The sequence below is a fragment of the Equus caballus genome, chromosome 15 (genome assembly GCF_041296265.1).
Source record: "Equus caballus isolate H_3958 breed thoroughbred chromosome 15, TB-T2T, whole genome shotgun sequence".
NCBI lineage: Eukaryota > Metazoa > Chordata > Mammalia > Perissodactyla > Equidae > Equus > Equus caballus.
Window position 1 is genome coordinate 86,755,410 of NC_091698.1, and position 22,755 is coordinate 86,778,164.

Consider the following 22,755-nt stretch of genomic DNA (forward strand, 5'->3'; position numbering starts at 1 on the left):
ATTTCAGAAGACAAGGCCTTGGCTAGAGCCCGCTTATCAACTGTGACCTCAAATAGAATGGTTCTTATGGCTCACCTCCTAACTCTACTCTACCCTCTTTTTCAGAGCCGGGGCTGTTACAGGGACTAGAGAAGCTCTTTTTATTTATTCCAAGTTGTGATAAGCTACTTTCTAATTATTCAAAGTTGGAATAATCTGGGAGATGTTTGTGTCCAAGAAGCTGGTTGCACCTTTCATGGGTGTAGAAGAGAAATTCATCTCTGTAGCACATTAGTCAGCTGGTCAGACTTCGAGCACTGGGCCCTGCCTCTTTTTAGGAGCTGTACAGCCAGTCTTACGATGAGATTGGAGTCATGTTTGCCTCCCTGCCCAACTTTGCTGACTTCTACACAGAGGAGAGCATCAATAATGGCGGCATCGAGTGTCTGCGCTTCCTCAATGAGATCATCTCAGACTTTGACTCTGTGAGTGCCCATCCTGCCCCCCTCCTCCTGCCACAAAGCCAGCTCGTTCCAGATTACATCCCAGGACAGGCTGCAGAACTCAGAGAGAAGTTGGAGAGTTACTCTAGCTGGCTGTTTTTCCATATAAGCCCCTCCCCATAATTAATATATGGGCTTCTGCAGCCATCTGGAAGTGTCAGGTCTGAGGGGTGATGTGGGAGCCTGGGAAATCACGTACAAGTTCATAGGATAAGGACTGGCCAAAACAAGATCTTAAGCTCCTCTGCTGCCTCCTGTCCTCAAATTCAGTCAGTAAACATTTATTGGGTAACTTGTATAACCAGGAAAAACGCTTTTGCATATGTGCTCAACCACCCTAGGAGATTAGCATTTATATCCCGGTGTTACGATTGTAGAAACTGAGGCTCAGAAAATCAGAAAGTTTGGGGCCAGCCCCGTGGCCAAGTGGTTAAGTTTGTGCGCTCCACCTTCAGCAGCCCAGGGTTTTGCCGGTTCGGATCCTGGGCGCAGACATGGCACCTCTCATCAGGCCACAGTGAGGCAGCGTTCCCACATGCCACAACTAGGAGGACCCATTAACTAAAAATATATACAACTATGTACTGGGGGATTGGGGGAGAAAGAAAAAAAAAAGGAAAAAAAAATCAGAAAGTTTGCCCAGGATCATGTAGCAGAATAAATAAAGCTTTTATAGGAACGCATCTCTTGGATGTCTTTTGGAGCTGTCATTAACAGGCAAATCTGTCCTTTAGTTGGCTCATTCATCTCCCGTGATTCTGCTGACAGTTCTCTTCCTTCATACTGGCCTCAGCTCCTGGACAATCCTAAATTCCGGGTCATCACCAAGATCAAAACCATTGGCAGCACCTATATGGCAGCTTCAGGAGTCACCCCAGATGTCAACACCAACGGCTTTACCAGCTCCAACAAGGTATCTGACCACCTCAATGGCTGGAGGAGAAGGGGCTCTGCAAGAGACAGGCAGCCCATGCCTAGCATGTGGGGAATGTGAAGTTACAAGAGTAGCTAACATTAAGTACTGCTGTACAAAGCGGTCACAGACACCGCTAGCACCACGCAATGCAAATTTAAAATCAGGGTTACTGAGAAAGTTTAATGAGCAGAAAGAGTAGCACACACACCCACCCACTTGTTCCACAGCTTAGGCCAGGCAGGAGCTTCGTGTAACTGTGGCCATTCCTCCTTAATACTCTATACGTTCGTAAAGGCTGAGGAGCAGGAACCATCTCCACAATTATGTAACAATGAAATGTCAATGTTGGGAAAGTGGTTTTGTTAGAAAAGGGGAATCTTGAGAGCTCACTGGCTGCCATCAGCCTGTTTTTTTTAATTAATTCAGACCCATGGAGCCAGCTCTCTAGCTACCACGACAGGAAATGAGCTGTGGGGTCCCTGGTCCCAAGGGCTGTTCTTGAAATGTTATCCTATTTGATCTTACAAGTGTCTTATAAGATGAAAGTACTACTGCTATCTCCAGTTTACGGATGAGTTTAAAGAAACATGTCTAAGATGTGTCATCACCCTTAAGTTCTTGCAACCTAGTTGAGTCAAAATGAGGACAACTATCCCAGCTTTAAAGACCAGGCTCAGATGAGGCGGAGATGAGACCTGACTCACGATCCAATACAGGGCAGACAGGAACCGGCTGGGCTGGGTAGGGGTTTTCTTTGCCACTACTATTGCCCAGTTTTTGCCCTGGACCTAAAGGGACAGAGGTGAACTTTGTCACAGTGACAAGTCACAGCTAAAGAGGTCGCTGACTCCTTTGTGAGAAGAAGTGGAGAATAAGACCTTTAACTAGCTGGAGGGAGGGATTCACCTCCAGAATGTTGTTCAGGGAAGGCAGGTGAGCGCTGCTGCCATCATGGCCCAGACTGGCTCCTAATGCTTTCGCTGCTGCTCTCTGCACAGGAGGAAAAGTCGGACAAGGAGCGCTGGCAGCACCTGGCTGATCTGGCTGACTTTGCATTAGCCATGAAGGATACACTTACAAACATCAACAACCAGTCCTTCAACAATTTCATGCTGCGTATAGGTAAGGGTTCAAAGCTTGCTGGCCCCTTGCTCCCTTCTGCAGGGGACTCAGCAAATCAGCAGGAAGGACTCGAGGCCTGGAGAGAACTGAGGCATTCAGGTTGGGGAGAGTCACGCTCACAGAGCTGGAAGGGACCATAAAGATCTTCAAGTCCAGTCTCTTCTAGATGATCAAACTGAAAATGTGACTCAGGAAAGGATGGGCAGCTGCCCCTGGCCCATAGTGCCCACAGTGATATCCTTCCTTCTGAATCTGGCTGCACAGTTTGCTGTCTGCCTTTCCAAGGGATCTTCTACGCCTGCTGAGGGCTTTGCTTGCCCCAGTCCAGCCCGTTAGGTAGGAGTTAATGTCACCTGCTACCCTCTACTGGAAAGAGGTCTCACACCTTCTGGGTGAGGTCATAGGAGACGTGAAGTACCAGGTGTGTTAGGAGAAAAACTAGCAACTTCCATATTGAGTAAATTAATTCATGTATTGGGTGCAGCTGACATTTGCCAAGCTGAGTGAAGACAGGATAAACAGGAGACTGGTTTCTGCCCTTTGGTGGCTTAGAGAGACAGCTTAATGAGGAATATGATATGTTATATAATTAGGAGCTTGGTGGTTGGAATCAGGTGGCAAATTCTATGAAAGAGGAGTTGGTGGCTTCTAAGAGATAGTAAGGTTTGGTGTGTGGCTGTCCTGAATTTTATACCCAGGCATGAACAAAGGAGGGGTACTGGCTGGGGTCATTGGAGCCCGGAAACCGCACTATGACATCTGGGGCAATACAGTCAACGTAGCCAGCAGGATGGAGTCCACAGGGGTCATGGGCAACATTCAGGTATGTCCAGCAACAGAGCCAAGCGTGTGCTCGGGTCCAGGGAATGGGAACAAAATCGGAACAACACGTTTTGCCACGCACTACTGCTTCCTTTCTGTTGGCCCAGAATTTTAAGTTGGCAGTGCTATGAGATTAAGGCCAAGAGTGGGAAGAGATGCCTCCAAACCTATCCTTAGTAGAAGGGAGAAAATACTTCAACCTCATTTCTCCAGGTCTAAGTTCTGGGTAAGAATATCCTGCCTCTTGGTCTGAACTTTTGATGTATTGTGCCTCCAGCAGCTCCCCCTGAAGCCACCTTGATCTCTTATCAGCTGGGTCTCGAAGGAAAGCTCCACAAAAGGGGCTGAAGGGACAGAGGAGCAGGGAGCAAAAGTTCCCAACAACAGTTCTGCCTCGTAGGTGACCTGTGGCTGTCCTCCCAGGAAGACAGAACACTAAGTCTCTCTTTGGCAGGGGGGAGGGCCCAGGCCAGCCACCCCGTGCTCCACTACTCTCTGCCCCAGATCCACTGTGCATGGAGTGAGGGGCCTGGCCTTGGCAGGTCTGGAGAAGAGGGCTACAGGACTGGGACCTGTGGGTAAACTGTGGTAACGCATCTGGGTGCCCCTAGTCTAGGCTCACTCTCTAACCCCAAACCCTTGTACTTTGTTCTCCCTCTACAGGTGGTGGAAGAAACACAAGCCATCCTTCGAGAGTACGGCTTCCGATTTGTGAGGCGAGGGCCCATCTTTGTGAAAGGGAAGGGGGAGCTGCTGACCTTTTTCTTGAAGGGACGTGACAAGCCAGCTGCCTTCCCTAACGGCTCCTCTGTTACACTGCCCCACCAGGTGGTAGACAACTCCTGAATGGCCTCTAGCCCTACCCCACACTAGTCCAAATGGGAAGGGAGAATTTATTTGTTTGGAATCAAAGAAAGGCCTTGGAAAAGGACAAACACCAAGCTCCAACATTTGCAAACTGTCAAAGTGCACACTCACATAGACTTTAGGGTTAAAAACCTCCTCGAGCCTTCATTTGTTCGTGGGTATGTGAGCTCTGAGGGTGGCCCTGCTCTTCCGCGGTGCGCCTATAGCTTCCCCGGAGAGTAGGGGTCTTAGGCATAGTACCGGAACAATCCTTCCAGAGCCCTAGTTCCCAACAGCCCATCTTCCCCCCGAGAGGCCATGGCCACTGTGAGCAGGGTGTGTCGGCAGTGGGACGCAGCTGCCTCTGCCGCCGGGCTGAGCGCAGGGAGGGCAGCTCTGCTTCCGATAAGGCTTGGCAGGGAGGGACAGCCGCTGCGGGTGCTCTGCTCTCCAGCTGGAAGCTGGAAGCAGTGTTTTTCGTTCTGCAGACCTGGTTGTCTCCACATGGCCTAAGTTAGGTGAAAGGGCCCTTGTCCTAATGCTCCTGATAATCTTGAAAGGTTCTTCTGGAACCCCTGTCACCTTAGTCATGAGAGCAGAAAGTGCAATATTTCCTTTTACCTGGTGGGAGGGAGGGAAAAGGAATTTATTTCTGAAAGGAAAATATATAAACAGATCTTCTACATTTATATTTTTAACTTTCTGTTAAAAAACCACTTTCCGATATTGCCTTGCCTTTTGAGCTCTTGCTACAGTCGCCTTTGCTACTGCTTTAAAAGAATTTACAGGTATTGATAAAGAACAAGACTGTTTTATTAAAAGCTTTATTCAACTTGAATGTGATCATTGTGAAAATTTCGTCACTACCTTATTCCCTCTCACCTGAGACGTGCTAAGTGCGCTGCTCATTCACACCACTGGTAAGGCAAGAGCTTGAACTAAGACATCTCTCTGTTTTTAAAGGCCTTCTTCTAAATGGTGGTCTGAGCTGGCTTTACCCCTCCCCTGTGCTTCACCCAGGGTCAGCTGGCACTCTCACACTTGTAGGTTACTTCCTGGTCCTCAGGTCTAGGAATTGACCACTTTAGAGTGAGGCCTGAATGTAGCACTGGGCCTTGTGCAGTAAAGGTAGTAATGACTCCTGTTTGTGACTGGGCAAAGGAGGGACAGGAATTGAAATGGCAGGACCTCACCAGCCAGACACAGATTTTCACATCTGTGCACTGGCCCTACACATACTCCCATAAGCCAAGGAACAGAAAGTGCCAGCAGATGCAAGGCCATGGTTATAAGGATAAATGGTACACTAATCGGACCAGAAGATGGGACAACTGCACAGCCATAACCTAGAGCTTGCAGGAGAGGGAGGAAATGCTGAGGAAGGGTCTGCTTCTCTTTGCAACAACCGAGTCATGAGCAGACTTCGACCATGATTTTTTATAGGTGACTTAATACGTTCAGCTCTCTACTAAGAAGTTTTAGGAAACACAGAATGCTGATTATGATGTAAGAAAGTATGATGGATAAAATATTCTTTACAAAGCAGTGGCCTAAAATACACTGCTCCAAACCAAAGATTAAATGCACTTCCCTTCTCAACTCTATCATTCATTTCATACTATGAACTTGAGCATTCTAAGAACTTTCTTTTCAAAAGTCTTGGATAGGAGAACGAGGCAGAATTACTTAAAGCTTCCATAAAAGCTAGAATTACTCTTTAGTTGAATGGTACATACACTCTCTCCCACAAAACATCCTTCTATTGCCCCACAAACTATTCTGATTTTCAGCTGAAATATATCATTAAGTCAATGTCTCAAAAGAACAGATCTGGAACATTTTAACAAGTGACCAGACAGTCATGGAAAATTGTCCCAAAATGCCAATGTCTATAGACTCAAACTTGCCCCTTATCATCCCAGTGAGGTGGGTGTTCGTTCTTACTGCAAGGCCAATCCCCAAGCAAGGCGTCTGAGCCTTTCAACAGTTTTCAGTTCCCAGGACCTTGCCTGAGACTACGCACAGTACCAGTTTACTCACTTCTGATGTGTTCCCAATGAAAATAATATTCTAGGAGACTAGGCTCATATCCAACATTTCTCCTTTTCTTGCAAATGAAGTAAACACGTGATGTAGGGGCTTCGTACGAAACAGATTTTCTTGGGATGCTCGCTGTTCTTCCCATGAGGTGGATAATGCATCCATCCCTAAAAAAGAAAGATTCTATCAATCTCATTTAGTGCAACTGGGGGAATCAGAACCTGGATCACTGAGATTCTGGACCCATGGAATTTTTGTTTTCTTTTCTGGTCTGGAGCTGGGAGAGGCTGCCTCTTATTGGACCAATGTAATTTTGAGACCAGAAACTTAGAACAGACTCTGCCCAGGGAAATCTAAAACTTATGGTTTGAAATCTGTGGCAGCTTCAAAACTGCTGCCTCCTAAAACATTTTTATCCTATTTTTCATTATCGCCCCTGTCACACTACTATGGTATATTTAACAGAAACAAGGTCACAAAAAGTCTCTCTCAGCCAGCCCTGAAAAATTCCCATTTAGAGAATAGCCTCCAGAGAGCGAAGGGTACACTGACTTGTCTTTGTTGTGAAATAAGTCTTTTGGATCTCTCACCACAAGTGACCCAATGACTCAGGCTCATTAGCTGTCTCTTCAAGAGGGGCCTCCAATGAAAACAAATCCTAAGCTGAAACAACACTGGCAGGGTTTGACGGAGCAGAGGAGGAGGGAAAGCTAGGGTAATTATGTTTACTACGTACAAAGAAGAGAGGAAAAAGTGGTAGAAATAAGGAAAATATTCTTTGTATTTTTCTGTCCATAAACCGAACAAAGTGTCTCACGGGGTCCAAATGATGTACTGTCCCTATTTCAATCGGAATAACCCAGAGCATATTACTCTCTCTTCACTGAGGCATCCTTCCTCCTACCTTGATAAGTAACGGTGACGTCAGTTGGAAGGGTCCTTGTGAGGTCCTTATACAGCAGTCTAGCACAAAGCGGGAAGGACTGACCCCTCGGCTCCACTTTGTAAGTAAACGACAGCAAGTTGCACAGTGAGTTTCTCTGCAAGGGCCCAGCCAGAAAGGCTGCAAAGTCACTCTGATGGGGGTGGGGATCAAGACAGAGACAAAGTATATGATGATTACAGCTCCAAAAGCACTGAGTAGTTGTCACACTTCAAACATGCCTACCAAAAATAGGGTCCATTAAATTTCAGAGGAATAAATGAAGGACAGAAAGAGGCCTAACAAAAGGACTAATGACAGAGATTTATAAGATAACTCAGAGTTGGTGGCAGCCTAGAAAGGCCTCCAGGAAGCACTTGGCCAGGAGCCGGGAATGCAGGAAGATGCTACTTCTGTCAACAGTTTCGTCGTTGTCACATATATGGTTAAGATGCTTCACATCTGCATTCACAAAGCAATTTAAGTTTATCTAACTGACAACCAGGAGCTCTAAATGATAGAGGGGGAAATGCTAAGCTTACAAGACGCATTTATTCCTTATTTGCATTCACTTCCTGTCTTTTTTTAAAATCCCAACCCTAGCTTAAACGCAACCCTAAGAAGGTAGGACAGAGTTTAGGCAAAGATTGAGAGTATCCCTCTAATATTTCAGAAACCATTTTTCTGCTTTGCATCTATACCCAAGGCTCAGCAAGGCACTTGGCACATAGTAGGTACTCTATAAATCCCTGTAGAATTAAAAGTACAGCAACTGTTATACTTTGTGAGGAGAAGAAAGGGTGAAGTATAAAAGCTCGAGGACCACCATTCAGGAGTGAATATCCCTTAACTAGTATCCATACTTCAACATCATCCAGAGTTTCAACAGTGGAAGAAAGGAGGGTGGAAAACAGCTTGTATATAAATACAAAACAAGCGTTAGAAGGATGATGGTCAAACTTCTGGCTCAGAGTTATGAAACATTTTAAAATACAAAAGAAAATGTGTCCCTTTTCAGCCTATCCTGGGTTCATAAAATGCTCTGTAAGATCCCACACAGATACCTGAAGGCGATCTGCCTGGTACTTCCTCCCAGAGTAAGCATTTAGGTATTCGCAGAGAGTGAACAAGAAGTGCTGAATGTTAGTCTCTAAGTATTTTGCAGATAGCTCCTCCAGGGGAATGAAGACTGGAACTGAATGGCGATGGATCCTAAGTGGTTTCTGCACGATAAGGTCCATGAAATAGGAATCCAGCAGGTTGCCCTCAAAAGCAGTGCTGATGCAAACACAGACTCCTCGGCTGGTCAGTTTCCCGCTGAGCCCTGAGGCACACAAGACAATGTTATTCTTTCAACACATGTCAGGGAAAGGTAGTATCTTACTCATCTGTGCATCCAAGTCACTTCAACACTGCCTAGTACATACAGTATGTGTTCAAATGTTTGTTGAATGAATAAACACCATACTCTTTCTTCTCGTTGACTGTAGCTCACTTTGAGTTTGAGTTGTTAAAACCACAGAAGAATGGTGGAAAAGAAACATCTTAAATATCAAATTACTGAGGAAGAGATTTTGTAATTTTCAATTTACTTTTTTTGTCTGTGGTGAGGAAGATTGTCTCTGAGCTGTGCCAACCTTCCTTTATTTTGTATGTGGGACACTGCCATAGCATGGCTTGATGAGCAATGTGTAGGTCTGCAGCTGGGATCCAAATCTGTGAACCCCAGGCCGCCAAAGCAGAGCACATGAAGTTAACCACTAGGCCACTGGGCCGGCCCCATCTATTCTTTTTTTTGTGAGTGTCTAATAATTTATGAAGTCCCCAGTTCTTCCCACAATCCTCTTGTGACACAGAAGATGGGGAGACCAAATCCCCATTTTAATGGGGGAACAGAGAGTTGAGGGGTTCAAACGATTTGACCAGTGGCATAAAGCAAGCCAGCAGGAAAGGAAGTTCTACTACAAGGTCTGGCACATGTTTAATAGCTAAAATGAACAGTTCAAACCAGCCACTAACCAGTCGTCCTCTGCACAAAGAGGCCAATCTTGCAGATAGAGATGCCTACAAACAGTATACCAGCTTTGTGTGTATACGTTGAGGAGGCAAAAGCAATGCTCATGAAATAAATCCAGGACTAACAATACATCTAGCAAACTCACTCAAGAGAGAGAAGAGAGACAGACTGAAACAGGTCAGAAAAAATTATACCTGTAAAACGATATGCCTGCAAAACAGCTTTCAAGTTTTCCCATTTTCTTTCCAAAACTTCTTGCTCAGTGATCTCCCATGTTTGGTCAGGTTCTACATTGGCAGTAGATGCTTTAACCTGCAAGATATGCAGCAAACCGAACTGGGTAAAAGGACAGAACACGAAGTCCCTGCCCTCAGTTAACAGGAAAAAAGCTAAACGCAGAGTATTTATTATGTAATGAATTAAGAAATGCTACAGTGGCCAGTTAGCGCTATGCATTCACAGTAGAGGAAGAATCTTGTGGGTCACAATGCTAGGAATTGGAAGTAGAACTTGTGCCGGCCTGAAGAACAATTAGGAATTCGATGGGAATGGAGAGTACTGTGAGAGGAGAAAGAAAAGGGTGTGAGGAACATCTAGGAGGAGCACAGGGTGAGTGAAACAGCTGTGAGGAGGCAAGGCTGGGAAAGCTGGCGTGGGTCAGACTGTGCAGGATGAAAAATATTGACTCTATGACGTACACGTTGAGCTATGGTATCAGACTAACCTTCTCTCTGAGAACAACTATACGAGCTGGATGAAACACCAAAATTAAATAAGCAAATGTGCAAGCAAACAGAAAATGCTCTGAAAGCACTAGAGAACAACCAAAACAGCCAGACCGAACATGGACGATAAACGCTCTGAGGTCAGCTGGGCTTTCCCTGCGGCTTTTCCCTCAGAGCATTTGCTGATTTCTATCACAAGGCAGAGGGGCCAAACGGAAAGCTGCAGGCTAACCTCTGTAGCAGTCGCACCATGCTGAAAGCAAAAAGTGGAGACCAAGGTTACCAAAGCAGCCTTTCTGCAGGCCAAGATCCCACGGAGAAGGAACCCAACGTTTTGCGTGCAATTTGCCCTCCAGACATCTGCCAATCCTGAAGTGCATATACGTGACTGGGCACCAAGAAACCAAACAGAAAGAAGCTGCTAAAAGTTAAAAAACTAAACAGATTTTGCAAGAAAAAAATTTGGAGCTCAGGGACTGCCAAGGAAGAGGGGCCTTGACAGACCTGTCCCCAAGACATACCAAAACTTCCAATTGAAGACCCTAAAAAAAGGGCAACACCCTATGACAAACCAGAAGTAGACCACCTCAACTGGATTAAGGAGGTATGCCCATATGCTATCTGACTGTCTGGAAAAAAACTAATCTATATTTTTTCATACACAATACCCAAAATTGAATCAAAGAATTTTACCAGGTATATCAGGAAAGAGGAACAGATGACTGAAAACTAAGAGGAAAAAGAAGACAACAGAAATGGATCCAAGGGGATTCAGCTATTTGAATTATCAGGCATAGCCACTAAAATAGATTAAAAGATGGAGCACTCATACCAAAGAGCTGGAATTTATAAAAAAGAATCAGATGGAAATCCTAGAAACCAAAAAACCCTGTAACTAACATTAGGAATTTAGCAGGTTAAAAAGCCAACTAGACACATAAGAAAAGATGATAAGTGAAATGGAAAATAGGTATATTTCCACTTCCAGATTAAAGAAGCCCAGAGAGAAAAAATAAGATAAGAAAATTAGTAAAGATGTAAGACACAGGTCACAGTAAAAAAAAAAAAAAAAAAAACCCCAAAAATTCCATACATGGGAGCCATGGAAATAGAAGAATGAATGAAGCAAGTGCATTATTTGACGAGATACTATCCAAGTTTTCCAAAATAAATGAAAAACATAATTAATTTAGGAAGCTCTACAAAACACCAAGCAGGATAAAGAAAGAAAACCATTCATAGCCACATTATGCCATAAATTTGCTAAAACTCAAAGAGAGAATCTTAACAACAGCCAGAGGAAAAAAAAGACATTATATGCGAGCAATAACAGCTACAGAAACTATGAACCAGAAGACAATGGAACGATACATTTAAAGTATTAAAGAAAATAACTTCTAATCTATAACTCTATTACCTAGCAAAACTATCCTTAAAAAATGAAAAACACAGTGAAATAGTGGTGTTCTCAGACAAACAAAAATAGGGAATTTATTGCCAGCAGACTTACAATTAAAGAAGTACCAAAAAGAGCTACTTATGTTCAAGGAAAATTAACCCCAGATGAAAACATGGAAACGCAAGAAGTAATAAAGAGCACTGAAAAGGGTAAATGTGTGTATAACTCTAAGGAAATAATGACTGTACAAACAACAGAAATGTTTCAGAGGGTTTAAACATATGTAGAATTACATGACCACAGTAACACGAAAGGGTGTGTATGGGAGAGAAAAGTTAAGATGCTAGGAGGTTTCCACAACTAGAAGGACCCACAACTAAGATATACAACTATGTACGGGGCGGGGCTGGGAGGGGGGCGAGGGGGGTGGGGCGGGGGGGCGTGGTTTGGGGAGATAAAGCAGGAAAAAAAAAACAGATTGGCAACAGTTGTTAGCTCAGGTGCCAAACTTTAAAAAAAAAAAAAAAAAAAAGATGCTAGAAGGTTTCTGTATTATCCAGAAAGTGGTAAAAGTAGTAATCTGAAGTATACTCCAATAAGAAAAAACATACTTTTTTCTCTAGGATAACCACTAAAAGAATGCTGAAAGAATGTATAATTAACAAGCTAATGGAGAAGTAGAATAATAAAAAATAAAAAGATCAATCCAAAAGGTGGCAAGAGAGGAGAAAAGAGAAACAAATAAAGAGACAGACAGTAAAGTAGTAATATGGTAGACTGAAATCCAAACATATCAGTAATCACATTAAAAGTTTATGGACTAACACTCCAACTAAAAGACAAAGACTGTCAGGCTGGATTAAAAATATCTAACTATATGTTACTTATAAGAGGAATACCTTAAATATAACGGCACCCAAAGACTGAAAGTAGAAAGAAAAAATTTACAATGCAAATCCTAACAAAAAGGGTTGTAATTATACTAATATTTGACAAAGTTGACTTTAGGCAAGAATTTTAATAAAAAGAAATACTTCATAATGATAAACGGTTAACTCAACCAGTAAGATATGATCATTGTAAATTTGTTTGCACCTAATATACAGTAAAAACAGAAGGAAAGGGAAACAATGTACAAATCCTCAAAGTGGAAGGATTCAATACATGTATCCCAGTAACTGATAAAACAGACAAGTAAATTAATAAGGATGTGAAACATGTGAACACCATGATGAACACATTTGCTTTGATAGACATCAAATACAGTACCCAAAAAAAGGAAAATCTACATTTAATACATATGGAACATTTATCAAAACTGACCACATACTAGGTCATGTTCTCTGGTCACAGTGGAATTAAGCTATAAATCAGTAACTAAAAAATAACAAATCTCCAAATTTTTGGAAATCAAGAAACACACTTCTCAAAATTCATATGGTGAAACCTAATGCCCAAAGTGATGATATTGGGAAATGGTGCCACTGGAAGGTGCTTAGGTCATGGGGCAGCCCTCATGAATGTGAATAGTGTCCTTATAAAAAGAGACCCAAGAGAGCCAGCTTGCCCCTTCTGCCATGTGAGGTTACAGTGAGAAGATCACCATCCGTGAGGAAGAGGGCCGTCATAAGACAGTGAATCTCTGGTGCCATATTCTTGGACATCCCAGCCTCTAGAACTGTGAGAAACAAATACTTGCTATTAATAAGCCACTCAGTTTATGGTATTTCTGTTACAGCAGCCCCTATGGACTATGACACTATGCTTAGAGGGAAATTTACAACCTTAAATACATACACAGGATAAAAGAAAGACTGAAAAGATCAGTAAGTATTCATCTCAAGAAGCTAGAAGAATAGTAATTTAAATCCAGAGAGTAGAAGGAAGGAAACAATGGTGAGAAGAAATCAATGAAAAAACAACACAAATGTACAACAGAGAAAATCAACAAAGCCAAAAGTTGGTTCTTTGAAAAGGCTATTAATACAAAACTGCTAAAACTTAACAAGATTGATCAAGGAGACAGAAAAGAGTGTGAGAGCGAGCACAAATTACCAAAATTAGAATAAAAACTGAGAAAACACTACTATTTCATTTATTTCTGCTCTAATTATTTTTTATTTCCCTCCTCCTGCTGACTTTGGGCTTGGTTTGTTCTTCTTTTTCCAGTTCTGTTAGGTGTAGTTTAAGATTGCTTATCTGAGATTTTTTTGTTTGTTGAGATGGGCCTGTATTGCTATGAATTTCTCTCTTAGAACTGCTTTTGCTGCATCTCATATTCAAAATATGTAAAGAAAACTACAATTTAATAAGAGATAGAACACCCAATAAAATTTTTGCAAAAGCCTTGAAAAGCACACTTCACAATAGATTTAAGTGTCCAATACAGATACTTAACATCATTAGTTATTAGGCAATTGCAAATTAATCCACAATGAGATACTATTACACTCCCATCTGAATGACCAATTTTTAAAACTGACTGTATTAAGTATTGGTAAAGATGAAAAACAATGGAAATCCTATACACTGTTGCTGGGAATGTAAAATTGGTACAATCACTTTCAAAAACTGTTTGACAGTATTTACTAAAGCTAATATGCATCCTCTGTGACTCAGCAATTCTACTAGGAATATACCTAATGGAAAAGTATATTTTCACACCAAAAGACGGGGGGGAAAATGTTCATAGCAGCATTATTCTTAACAGCCTCAAAGTGAAGCAACTCAAATGTCACCAACAGTAGAATAAATAAATTGTGGAATATTCCTAAAATGGAATTACTATACAGCAATAAAAAAGAATGACCATACGCACCAATATGGATGAATCTCACAGACATGATATTCACCAAAAGAAGCCAGACATAAAAGAGTTTATACGTTTTACATTTATATAAAGTTCAAAAACAGGTAAAACCAACGTATGGTGACAGAAACCAGAAGAGTGGTTACCTTGAGGGAAATGACTAGGAGGATACAAGAGGGGACTTCCGGGGCACTGGGAATATTCTATACTGTGATCTGCGTGATACCTACCAGATGTGCTCACTTTGTAAAAGGTTTTTCAGATTTGTGCAATTTATATATTTAAATATATCTTCTACTTTAATAAAAAAGCAAAGGAAGGGAGGGAGGGAGGAAAACAGGGAAGGAAGAAAGAGGGGAAAAGGAAGAGAAGGAGGGAAGGCAAGAAAAAAAAAGGAAGGCTGACCTTATCCATGGGCAGTGAATGGTGACTGAAGGTTTCTGAGCAATGGAATAATGCAGTGTTTTATGAAGCACTTTCTTGGCTGTGCAGGATTCGAGAAGTAGAAATACTAAAAAGAGAACCGACTAGCAGACTACTGCAATAATCCTGGCATCCAAATCACCTGACAAATATTTACAACATGTGTGGCTAATACCTGAGCGATGGCAATGGAGTGGGGGAAGCAGCACAGAGATAATCTAAAGGGAAACTGACAGGTCTTGCTGCCTGGACCTGGGCTAGAGAGAAAACTGAAAAGAAGGAAGGGTCAAAGTTTACCATGAGGTTTCAATTCTGGGTAATAGAAAGATGGTGCTAATGACAAAAGCACCAATGACTCAAGTCAGACTGAGCCTGAGGTGACAGGTTCATGCCTGTGAGGGCAGATGAAGAGACTGAGAAGAACCTGCCTGGCCCATCAGGAATGCCTGACAATCATTAGCTGAAATTGATATTAGCTGAGACTCTACAGGCTTGATCATTTGAGGGATCAAAGACTGAAATTGATCCTACAAGATCACATGTATACATATTATACAAATTTGCAATTCTCAAATCAGGTGTGTTCTTGACACCCCAGGAAAGCCTGCCAACATCACCCTTCTACTCACTCCAGCTTGACGTCGTTTCACTTCTGCCCTCAGCTTATCTCGCAGACGTCTCAGTTTCTGAATCTCGGTAACAAGGGCGCTTTCCTCTGCCTGCACTGTCTGCGGCTCTTCCAATTTTTTACGGGATCTGTGCATTCGAGTCTCTAGTCTTTCCAAGTGAGCTAAAACACCTGCAGAAAGTAAAAAGGGAATTTCACAAGGAGCCAAGGATTTCTAATTCTGGCCACAGGAAGCATTTCAGGGAAGAACAGAGGGTGACCCTTTTTTCAGAACTTTGTGGCCATCTAAACTGTTAGACATTGGCCACAATTTATAAAACCAGAGGAGCTGATAACAGAAATCAACAATCAGCAATCTCTTAGGCAGAACACCGATGTACAAGCAGTCCCTAACCAGGACACTGTCCAAAGAGTGTATTATCCGAATATGGCTAATCTCAGTTATCCACAATAGTGACCCAGAGGAAAACAAGGTCACCACATTCACTGACTCTCTCAGACACTGATTTTAAAAATGTAGAACTGTTTTTTCAAACTGGGTTTTATGCATGTTTTTCCAAAGTGCTAATGCACAACTCTCTGTATTTAGACATCCAAAGAGGCTTGAATAAGAACTCTGAGGCTCTGAAAAGTGTCAGAAGCACAGGACAATAAAGACACACGCTAAGGGGAACTATCCATAAATACTACTGGGTATTAGGAAAACAAGCTCATCCCTGGAGAGAAATTCGGAGGCAAGAGACTGACTAAGGACTGATATAGTAAAGGTCACAGTTTCATAATGCTACTCAGCTCTAACAACAAAGCATTTGCTGTACATTTCCTAATTATTAAAATACTTATGCTCGACTCTTTACTTGCAAAGCATATAAAGAATTAAATCAAGCATTCGTTCAATATTTCCTATACATCACGCATGTGCTAAATGCTTTACTTGAAAAGCATTAAAAGAATTACTTATCTAATTTCCACAACCACCACCACAATGCAAATATTCACCTCCATTTTCCAGAGGGAGAAGTTGAGGCAGAGGTGAAATAACTTGCCCAGGGCCACAATGTTTATATATGGCAGAACCAGCACTCAAACCCAGATCTAACCAACACCAAAGTCACTGCCTGGCACTGCTCCTTCCACAGGAGTAATGCCCAAACGGCTCCAAAAAGTCCTGGGAAGAGAAGAAAGAGACCTCAGTGGCCAAACTGTAGCTCTGGTATAAACACTGAGCGTACTAGGAATGCAACCTATCGGTTTAGAAAGGAGCAAGAGCCTGGAAATACTTGAAGTAATTTTTCCTTATCCAATGACCTTAGCCGCCTGTCCCTTTATGTCTTCAATGTTGGTGCCTTTTATCGTTCTGCTCCCAAACAGGACAGGTCACACATCAGTAAGAGGAGGAAAGGGCTCTTTCAACGCGGGGGGTATCTCTGGGCAGCAGGAGTAAGGGGGAAAAGGCGACCCTCTGAATACCTCCTTTGGGGTCGCCGTCTGGCCTTAAAGTATCCGCCAGCTCCATGTCCTCCGATTTCCAGGCGCCTTCCTCTGAAGCCGTCCAGGCACCGGTAATAGGGACCTAACTTCCTCGAAGGCAAAAGGAAAATGACAAGAAAGTCACATCTATTCACACACGGTCAAATCTCAATGGCAGGGCGCACACAACGCAGGTACGCACCCGCCGTCCCCGGAGACCCCGAGCGTCGTCGCCAGGACGCCCCTTCCCTGAGCCGCCCGCTCCCCGGGTCCGAGTCGGCGGGGCCACGTCTACCTCCCGGCCCTGCGCGCTCCCGAGCGCACGGTCCCTCTGGGTCAGCCGAGTTTCCTTGCACACGGAAGGAGCTGCAAGAGGCCGTCAGCCTTCCACCCTGGCCGCGGTCCCGGCCGTGCCCGGGTCTTACCTCCCCCTTACCTCTTCTCCTCTTGCTCACTCAGGCCACGGACGAGAGTTCCCGCCGTCCTCTCCTTCAAAATCAGCCTCTATGTCCCAGCGTGCTTTGCGCTCCCACCGTACAAAAACATGGCAGCGCTCAGGGCCCCTCCCTGGTCCCGGCATGCACCGGGGAGTAGGCCCGATCTTTCTGTTGGGCAGGAACATGGCGGCCTCCGGCGCAGAGCCGCAGATCCTGGTACAATACTTGGTGTTACGAAAGGATCTATCGCAGACTCCGTTTTCCTGGCCGGCGGGCGCATTGGTGGCACAGGCCTGTCACGCAGCCACCGCGGCCTTGCACATTCACCGCGACCACCCGCACACGGTTGCCTACCTCCGGGAGCTGGGGCGCATGCGCAAGGTGGTCCTCGAGGTGAGGCACTCGGCGGAGCGGGAGGGGCGCTGAGGCCGTTGAGGCCGGAAGTGGGTGTGGTCTTGAGTTTAAGGGCCTAACCTCAGGGAGTGGGTGCGGCTTTAGTGGAGAGGAGTCTAACGTCTAAACTTTGGAAAGGGTTCTGATCTCGAGCTATTGCCCAGGGAGCCTTCCCTTGGCTGGGCGCGACCTGACTGTGTGAACAGTGGGCGTTCGGTCCCTTATTAACGCTTCCCGCACCCCTGCGCTCTCACCTGCGCCCCTGTGAGGGCGGAGGCGGGTGGAGCGAGACCCACCTTTGAGTGTGCACCGGCCCGGCCTCTTGATGCCGCGCGAAGTATAGTCCCCTTCCCTCCCGCAACACCGATCCAGAGGCATAAGGACGCGGGCTCCTCACTGCGAGTGAAGTCAAACTGAAGCACTTCCCTGGGAATGACGCCAAGTTATGTGAAAATAAATGCGAACCCTAGTACGTGTAAGTTGAACCTAGCATAAGAAATATCAGCCCCCAGGGGTGTAAAATAGCGATGAGGATCTTTTTGGAAATGGCCAAATAGATCTTATCCTTACTCTTTGTCAATTCTGCTGCTGGAAATGTATCCTAAAAAGATAATCAGGTGCACCGGAAGAGCATTGTACAAGGATATTCATAGGAGCCCTTTATAATAGTAAAAAATGTGGAAATTACTCAATTTACAGTACTAGGGATTGGCTAAATTAATTTATGCCCTTATAATGGATTATAATGAAGCTAGCATAAATCATGTTTTTGGAGCATATCTAGTTGGCATGGAAGAGTGCTCATAAGGTGATGCTAATTGAACTATATTCTACATACAAAATGATCCAGATTTTGAAAGGAAAAACTAAATAAATATATCCAAATATTAAGTAGTGGGTGGTGAGATTTTGGTTATTTCCTAATGCTTCTCTCTTCTCTTTAGTTTTCTACATTAAGCACATATTTTATAATGAGAAAAAATTGCTTTATTTATTTTAATAAATAAACCAGAACCCTGTGGTGGTGGTGGCGGGGGGGGGGGGGGGGGGGGGGGGGGGGGGAGGGGGGCGGGTAATCCCTTCACGGCTAGCTGGCAAAAACACATTATGTTTCAAGAGAAAAATTGCTGTTGGGTAGTGAAACATCAAACAATAACCTCTAGGAAAATGTCCTGAGAACCTATAAGCAGGCAGAAAAGAAGCAGATAGCTTTTTGTTTAGATTCTTTTTGTAGGACAAAGGGCTCCCGTGGTTCCGACATCCCCCACTCCCTTGCTTTCAGGCAGATAATATATTTACCCCTTTTCTCAGATGAGACATCTGAAGCCCACAGAAATTAAGTGACTCCTCTGAGTTTAAAAGACATCTTCTGATTCCTGGTTGTTAGCCATGACTCAAGAAAGGGACTTAGGAGTCACCATTGATTAAATTAAGGTGCTGTTGTAGCCATGAAGACCAATAAAATATTAGACAATGCCAAGATTAACTTCATTTATTGGGTGCTTACTGTGTGGCAGGCACAGGTCTGAGCCTAATTTCAGTGAATCCTCACTACTTCTAGGAAGCATCATCATCCCTGTTTTACGAAGGGGAAACAAAGGCCCAGCTAGGTCATGTAACTCATCAAAGGTCGCACAGTAGAGCAAGGGTTTGGACTCACTCACTCATTGTGCTATGCTGCTGCCTGGTGCTGAAGAAGGCAGGAGGGGAAGTCAGTGAGTTCTTCAGCATGGCTCTGCCCAAGGACTCAATAGATTAAGAGTGGTAATCCCAGCATCCTCTAATTTGATAAGACGAACCTCTAGTTATCTTAGTGACTTCTGCCTTCATAGGCAAAAATATACCTTAGGCAACATAACATACTAATTATCTTTATCTTCTGAGTGATAGCTTTAATACTTCCTATAATGGGATTCCTCATGGGCGATAAGGATGATGAGAAACAGTTTCAGAAGGATGTTAGAGAATAGTTTGCCCTCCTTTGAGTTAACAAGTGGGAACTATCCCAGCAGAAGGAAAATCCATCTAGGTTTGTGCAGAGTAGGGTGGGAGGGGAGGAGGGAGGTGGAGGTGATGTGATTTTAGAAATCCTTTCAGTAGTCAACTCATAAAGTAAGAGCTGGGCAGAGGATTACGGACGGCTGTTTGGGCACCAGCCCTAAAAGAGCTAAAAAATGCAGAGAGCATAATTACTGAGAGTGCATTCCCTCAGCATCTCAAGAGGAAAGAGAAAAATCTCCATTTTATAACCAGGAATATTAAGCCTCTCCCCGCTCCCACCTGCAGGCACCTTATCCAAAGTCCTTCAGAGAGTGAATGGCAAATGGAGCCATGAAGCTGTTGCTTCTAGACACATGCTCTACAGCTCCTTCTTTGGTAGAGCTGTCCCTTCACTTTCAGTTAAGAGGAACACCCCTATACTGTTTTTTTCTTTGCCTTCTGATACTTCCTAAATGGGCGGTTCAGTCTGTGTTCTATGTTCTGTTCCTTGTAGGCCCCAGATGAGACCACCCTAAAGTTACTGGCTGAGACCCTGCAACAGAAGAACATTGACCACATGCTGTGGCTGGAACAGCCAGAGAATATCGCCACTTGCATTGCGCTCCGTCCCTACCCCAAGGAAGAAGTGAACCAGTATTTGAAGAAGTTCCGGTTGTTCAAATGACTGATGTTATCAATTGCGTTGATATATTTGAGTATCAGCTGGATCCAGAAATTGCATGCTGGCCATCCCTAAGCATCATGTATTCCTTTCAATGGCAACACGCTCTTCCCTTTAAATTATGGCAGTTCCTTGAGGGTCAAACACATGTTCATATTAAAGTTGTCATTAATAAGTACCTCCTCTTATTTTTAATTATTAATAAGTTCAGATGGGGAAGTAGGTGAGCAGCAATATCATCTATGGGTCGTTGCTCAAATAGAAGATTTGGTTTGACTCCTAAACAGGGGTCAAGGAAACACCCTTCCTTTTTTGTTAGGAATAATGGAGTTCTTCCAATCACCCAGGTTAAAACTTTGCCTTTGAATTCCTTATTTCTTATTCACATCCAGATATCATATTCATTAAATTTAAAACATCAACTTTAAGATACACCATTATTTTATGTGTTGTTCAGAAAGAAGAAATGCTGCCAATTAAGACATGCAATTAATTGTAAGATGTATTTCAATTTCAAAGATGTTAAAATATATCTTTCTTAGGTTTGATGAAATTTATCAAGTATGCCATCTATTTTCTCACTGTATCAGGCTCTCGTTTTGCTCGTCAGTGTCCCATTGGTCTGCTCACCTCTAGTGTCTCCTGGTTACAATGCAGCCAGTGTTCTGCCACCAGGTTTGTATAGCGTCATTGAGCGCCCTGTGCAGCACAGGCTCTAAGTTCCCATAGAGTAGAGTCAGAACCCCGCAGCTTAGCCTTCAGGCCCTCCGCATCATGTTTCCTAACTATCTTTGTAGGTGAATCTTCTATCTCCTTATCCAAATTTGATGTTTCAACAAAGACATTCCATTTGCTGCCCTCCAGTCTCTGGCTTGTAATTGAATGTTAGTACTCTTCCCCTCCCTTTCCTTTTTCTGACTTTACTTAAACTATTTCTGGCTTGAGTGGTATCACCTTCACAAAGTCTTACCCAGCCAGAAATGATAAATGTTCTCTGAATGTCTATAACACTCTGTACAATGTTTATAATATTTCTATAAACATTTCTAGACATCTACTGAAACTGCTTAGACATCTGTAAAGCAAAGTTATAATTTGTTCAACAGATATCTGTTGCATGTCTACTATGGCAGGCTATATAAGAGCAGAGGATATAAAGATGAGTAAAACAGTTCTTGCCTTCAGGTAACTAAGAATCTAGTAAAAAGACAGATATATAAATAATTAATACAGAGAGAAGTGTACACAGTAATATAGGTATGCTTCCCCACACACACCCTGTAGATACCAAGACTACTGAGATACTATATACGAAGATTTTCCTTTGTAAGAGATGGTCACTTGAAACTAGGAGAGTGGGTAGGGTCTCCCAGGGAGAATTGGTAGACTGCTGAGAGCAGAACCAACCCCAGAAGGCTAAGTGAAGGCATAGAGTTTCAAGGAGGAGAGAGCAATCAAGTGCAGCATAGAATTTCAGTAAATAAGAACTGAAAACATTTAGTAATTGGAAACATATTGATTAATTTGGTGAAAGCAGTTTAAATAGCATGTGAGGGGCTGGCCCAGTGGCACAGCAGTTAAGTTCACAAGTTCCGCTTCAGTGGCCCAGGGTTTGCTTGTTTGGATCCCGGGTGCAGACCTATGCACCACTTCGCAAGCCATGCTCTGGTAGGCATCCCACGTATAAAGTAGAGGAAGATGGGCACAGATGTTAGCTCAGGGCCAGTCTTCCTCAGCAAAAAAGAGGAGGATTGGCAGCAGATATTAGCTGAGAGCTAATCTTCCTTTTAAAAAAAAATAAATGAGTTTAAAAAATAAATAGCATGTGAGGGTAGGAATCATTTGGAGTCTATTGAGACAAGAATGGGAGGGGAGGTAGGAGATAGAGACTATTCTTTCAAGAAGCTTGAATGGGAGGAGAGAAGATAGTAATTGAATAGAGGCTGAAAAGGTGAATACTGGTCCCATAGGGAGAATTTTCTTGGATGCTTGAGCAAGTTGATGGGTGAGGAGAAGGTGGGTAGGCAGAACAGAGTTTGAAGTTCCTAAGTAGACTAACTGGTGAAAGAAATCCAGAAAAAAGGGAAGAGATGGGGTCAAGGGCAGAGGAAAGGAGTAGCCTTGAACAGAGAAAGAAAGCTCCTTTTTCAAGACTGAAGGAAAGGAAGTGGGGAAAGGTATGGATACATACAAGTTTATTGATCAGAGGAGGAAGAAAGTTGAAGCTGACCATACCTGTTGTCTTAATTTTCTTCTATGAAGCCAAAAGCATGTAGCCTTTGATAAACCTGAACAAACTTACCGAGCACTGTATCATATGGCATGGGATAGTGTTAAGAGTTCAGACTCTGGTGTCAAATGGCCTGAGTTCAAATCCTGGCTCTCATATAGTCAAGCTGTGTGAACTTGGGCAAGTAACCAGCTTCCCTGAGCCCCACTTCCTTCATCTGTAAGATAGGAGGCTATATGGATTAAATGTGTTAGTATGTACAAATCCCTTAGAACCATGCCTGGTCACTTGGTGCTAGAACCTGAGCATAAAGAGACATAAGACACAGCCCTCAAAGAACTGCCCTCAAAAGAGCTTTCAGTTAAGTAAGCCAGTTGTCTAATTCCTTATCTGCTAGGGAGTGATGCCATCC

General features: G+C 43.4%; 3 protein-coding genes across 6 annotated transcripts in view; 2 read left to right on the plus strand and 1 right to left on the minus strand.

Moving 5' to 3' along the window:
• Positions 1 to 5,026, plus strand: part of ADCY3 (adenylate cyclase 3) — an 87,807-nt gene extending 82,781 nt beyond the window's left edge. For both annotated transcript variants that reach the window (XM_023619401.2, XM_070236571.1), the window contains exons 18-22: positions 318 to 464; positions 1,276 to 1,395; positions 2,397 to 2,520; positions 3,219 to 3,343; positions 4,006 to 5,026. In XM_023619401.2, coding sequence (XP_023475169.1) covers positions 318 to 464; positions 1,276 to 1,395; positions 2,397 to 2,520; positions 3,219 to 3,343; positions 4,006 to 4,188 — 699 coding nt within the window. In that variant the 3' untranslated portion in view covers positions 4,189 to 5,026. The remainder of the gene's footprint in view (positions 1 to 317; positions 465 to 1,275; positions 1,396 to 2,396; positions 2,521 to 3,218; positions 3,344 to 4,005) is intronic.
• CENPO (centromere protein O) lies at positions 1,561 to 17,448 on the minus strand. Of its 3 annotated transcripts, none has more exons than XM_023619402.2 (8): positions 17,058 to 17,448; positions 16,622 to 16,728; positions 15,153 to 15,322; positions 9,362 to 9,479; positions 8,215 to 8,474; positions 7,133 to 7,304; positions 6,229 to 6,395; positions 1,561 to 4,809 (listed from the first exon to the last, which is right to left on the minus strand). In XM_023619402.2, the coding sequence occupies exons 2-7, from the start codon at positions 16,665 to 16,667 to the stop codon at positions 6,259 to 6,261; spliced, it is 903 nt and encodes a 300-aa protein (XP_023475170.1). In that variant the 5' UTR covers positions 16,668 to 16,728; positions 17,058 to 17,448; the 3' UTR covers positions 1,561 to 4,809; positions 6,229 to 6,258. The 3 variants fall into 3 exon arrangements, with proteins under 3 accessions (XP_023475170.1, XP_070092673.1, XP_070092674.1); XM_070236572.1 differs by having other exon boundaries at positions 16,622 to 16,732; positions 17,058 to 17,442; XM_070236573.1 differs by having other exon boundaries at positions 16,622 to 16,724; positions 17,058 to 17,428.
• PTRHD1 (peptidyl-tRNA hydrolase domain containing 1) lies at positions 17,200 to 20,291 on the plus strand. Its single transcript, XM_001503092.7, has 2 exons — positions 17,200 to 17,451; positions 19,946 to 20,291. The coding sequence occupies exons 1-2, from the start codon at positions 17,200 to 17,202 to the stop codon at positions 20,114 to 20,116; spliced, it is 423 nt and encodes a 140-aa protein (XP_001503142.3). The 3' UTR covers positions 20,117 to 20,291.
• The last annotated feature ends 2,464 nt before the right edge of the window (positions 20,292 to 22,755 follow it).

Coding starts and splice junctions, on each gene's coding strand:
- CENPO (XM_023619402.2), bottom strand. CDS start 16,667: ATGGAGCTGGCGGATACTTTAAGGCCAGACGGCGACCCCAAAGGAG. Junction 9,480..15,152: donor TGAAACGACGTCAAGCTGGA/GTGAGTAGAAGG, acceptor CATATCTTGCAG/GTTAAAGCATCTACTGCCAA. Junction 6,396..7,132: donor CGTCACCGTTACTTATCAAG/GTAGGAGGAAGG, acceptor TTTCTTTTTTAG/GGATGGATGCATTATCCACC.
- PTRHD1 (XM_001503092.7), top strand. CDS start 17,200: ATGCACCGGGGAGTAGGCCCGATCTTTCTGTTGGGCAGGAACATGGCG. Junction 17,452..19,945: donor TGCGCAAGGTGGTCCTCGAG/GTGAGGCACTCG, acceptor TGTTCCTTGTAG/GCCCCAGATGAGACCACCCT.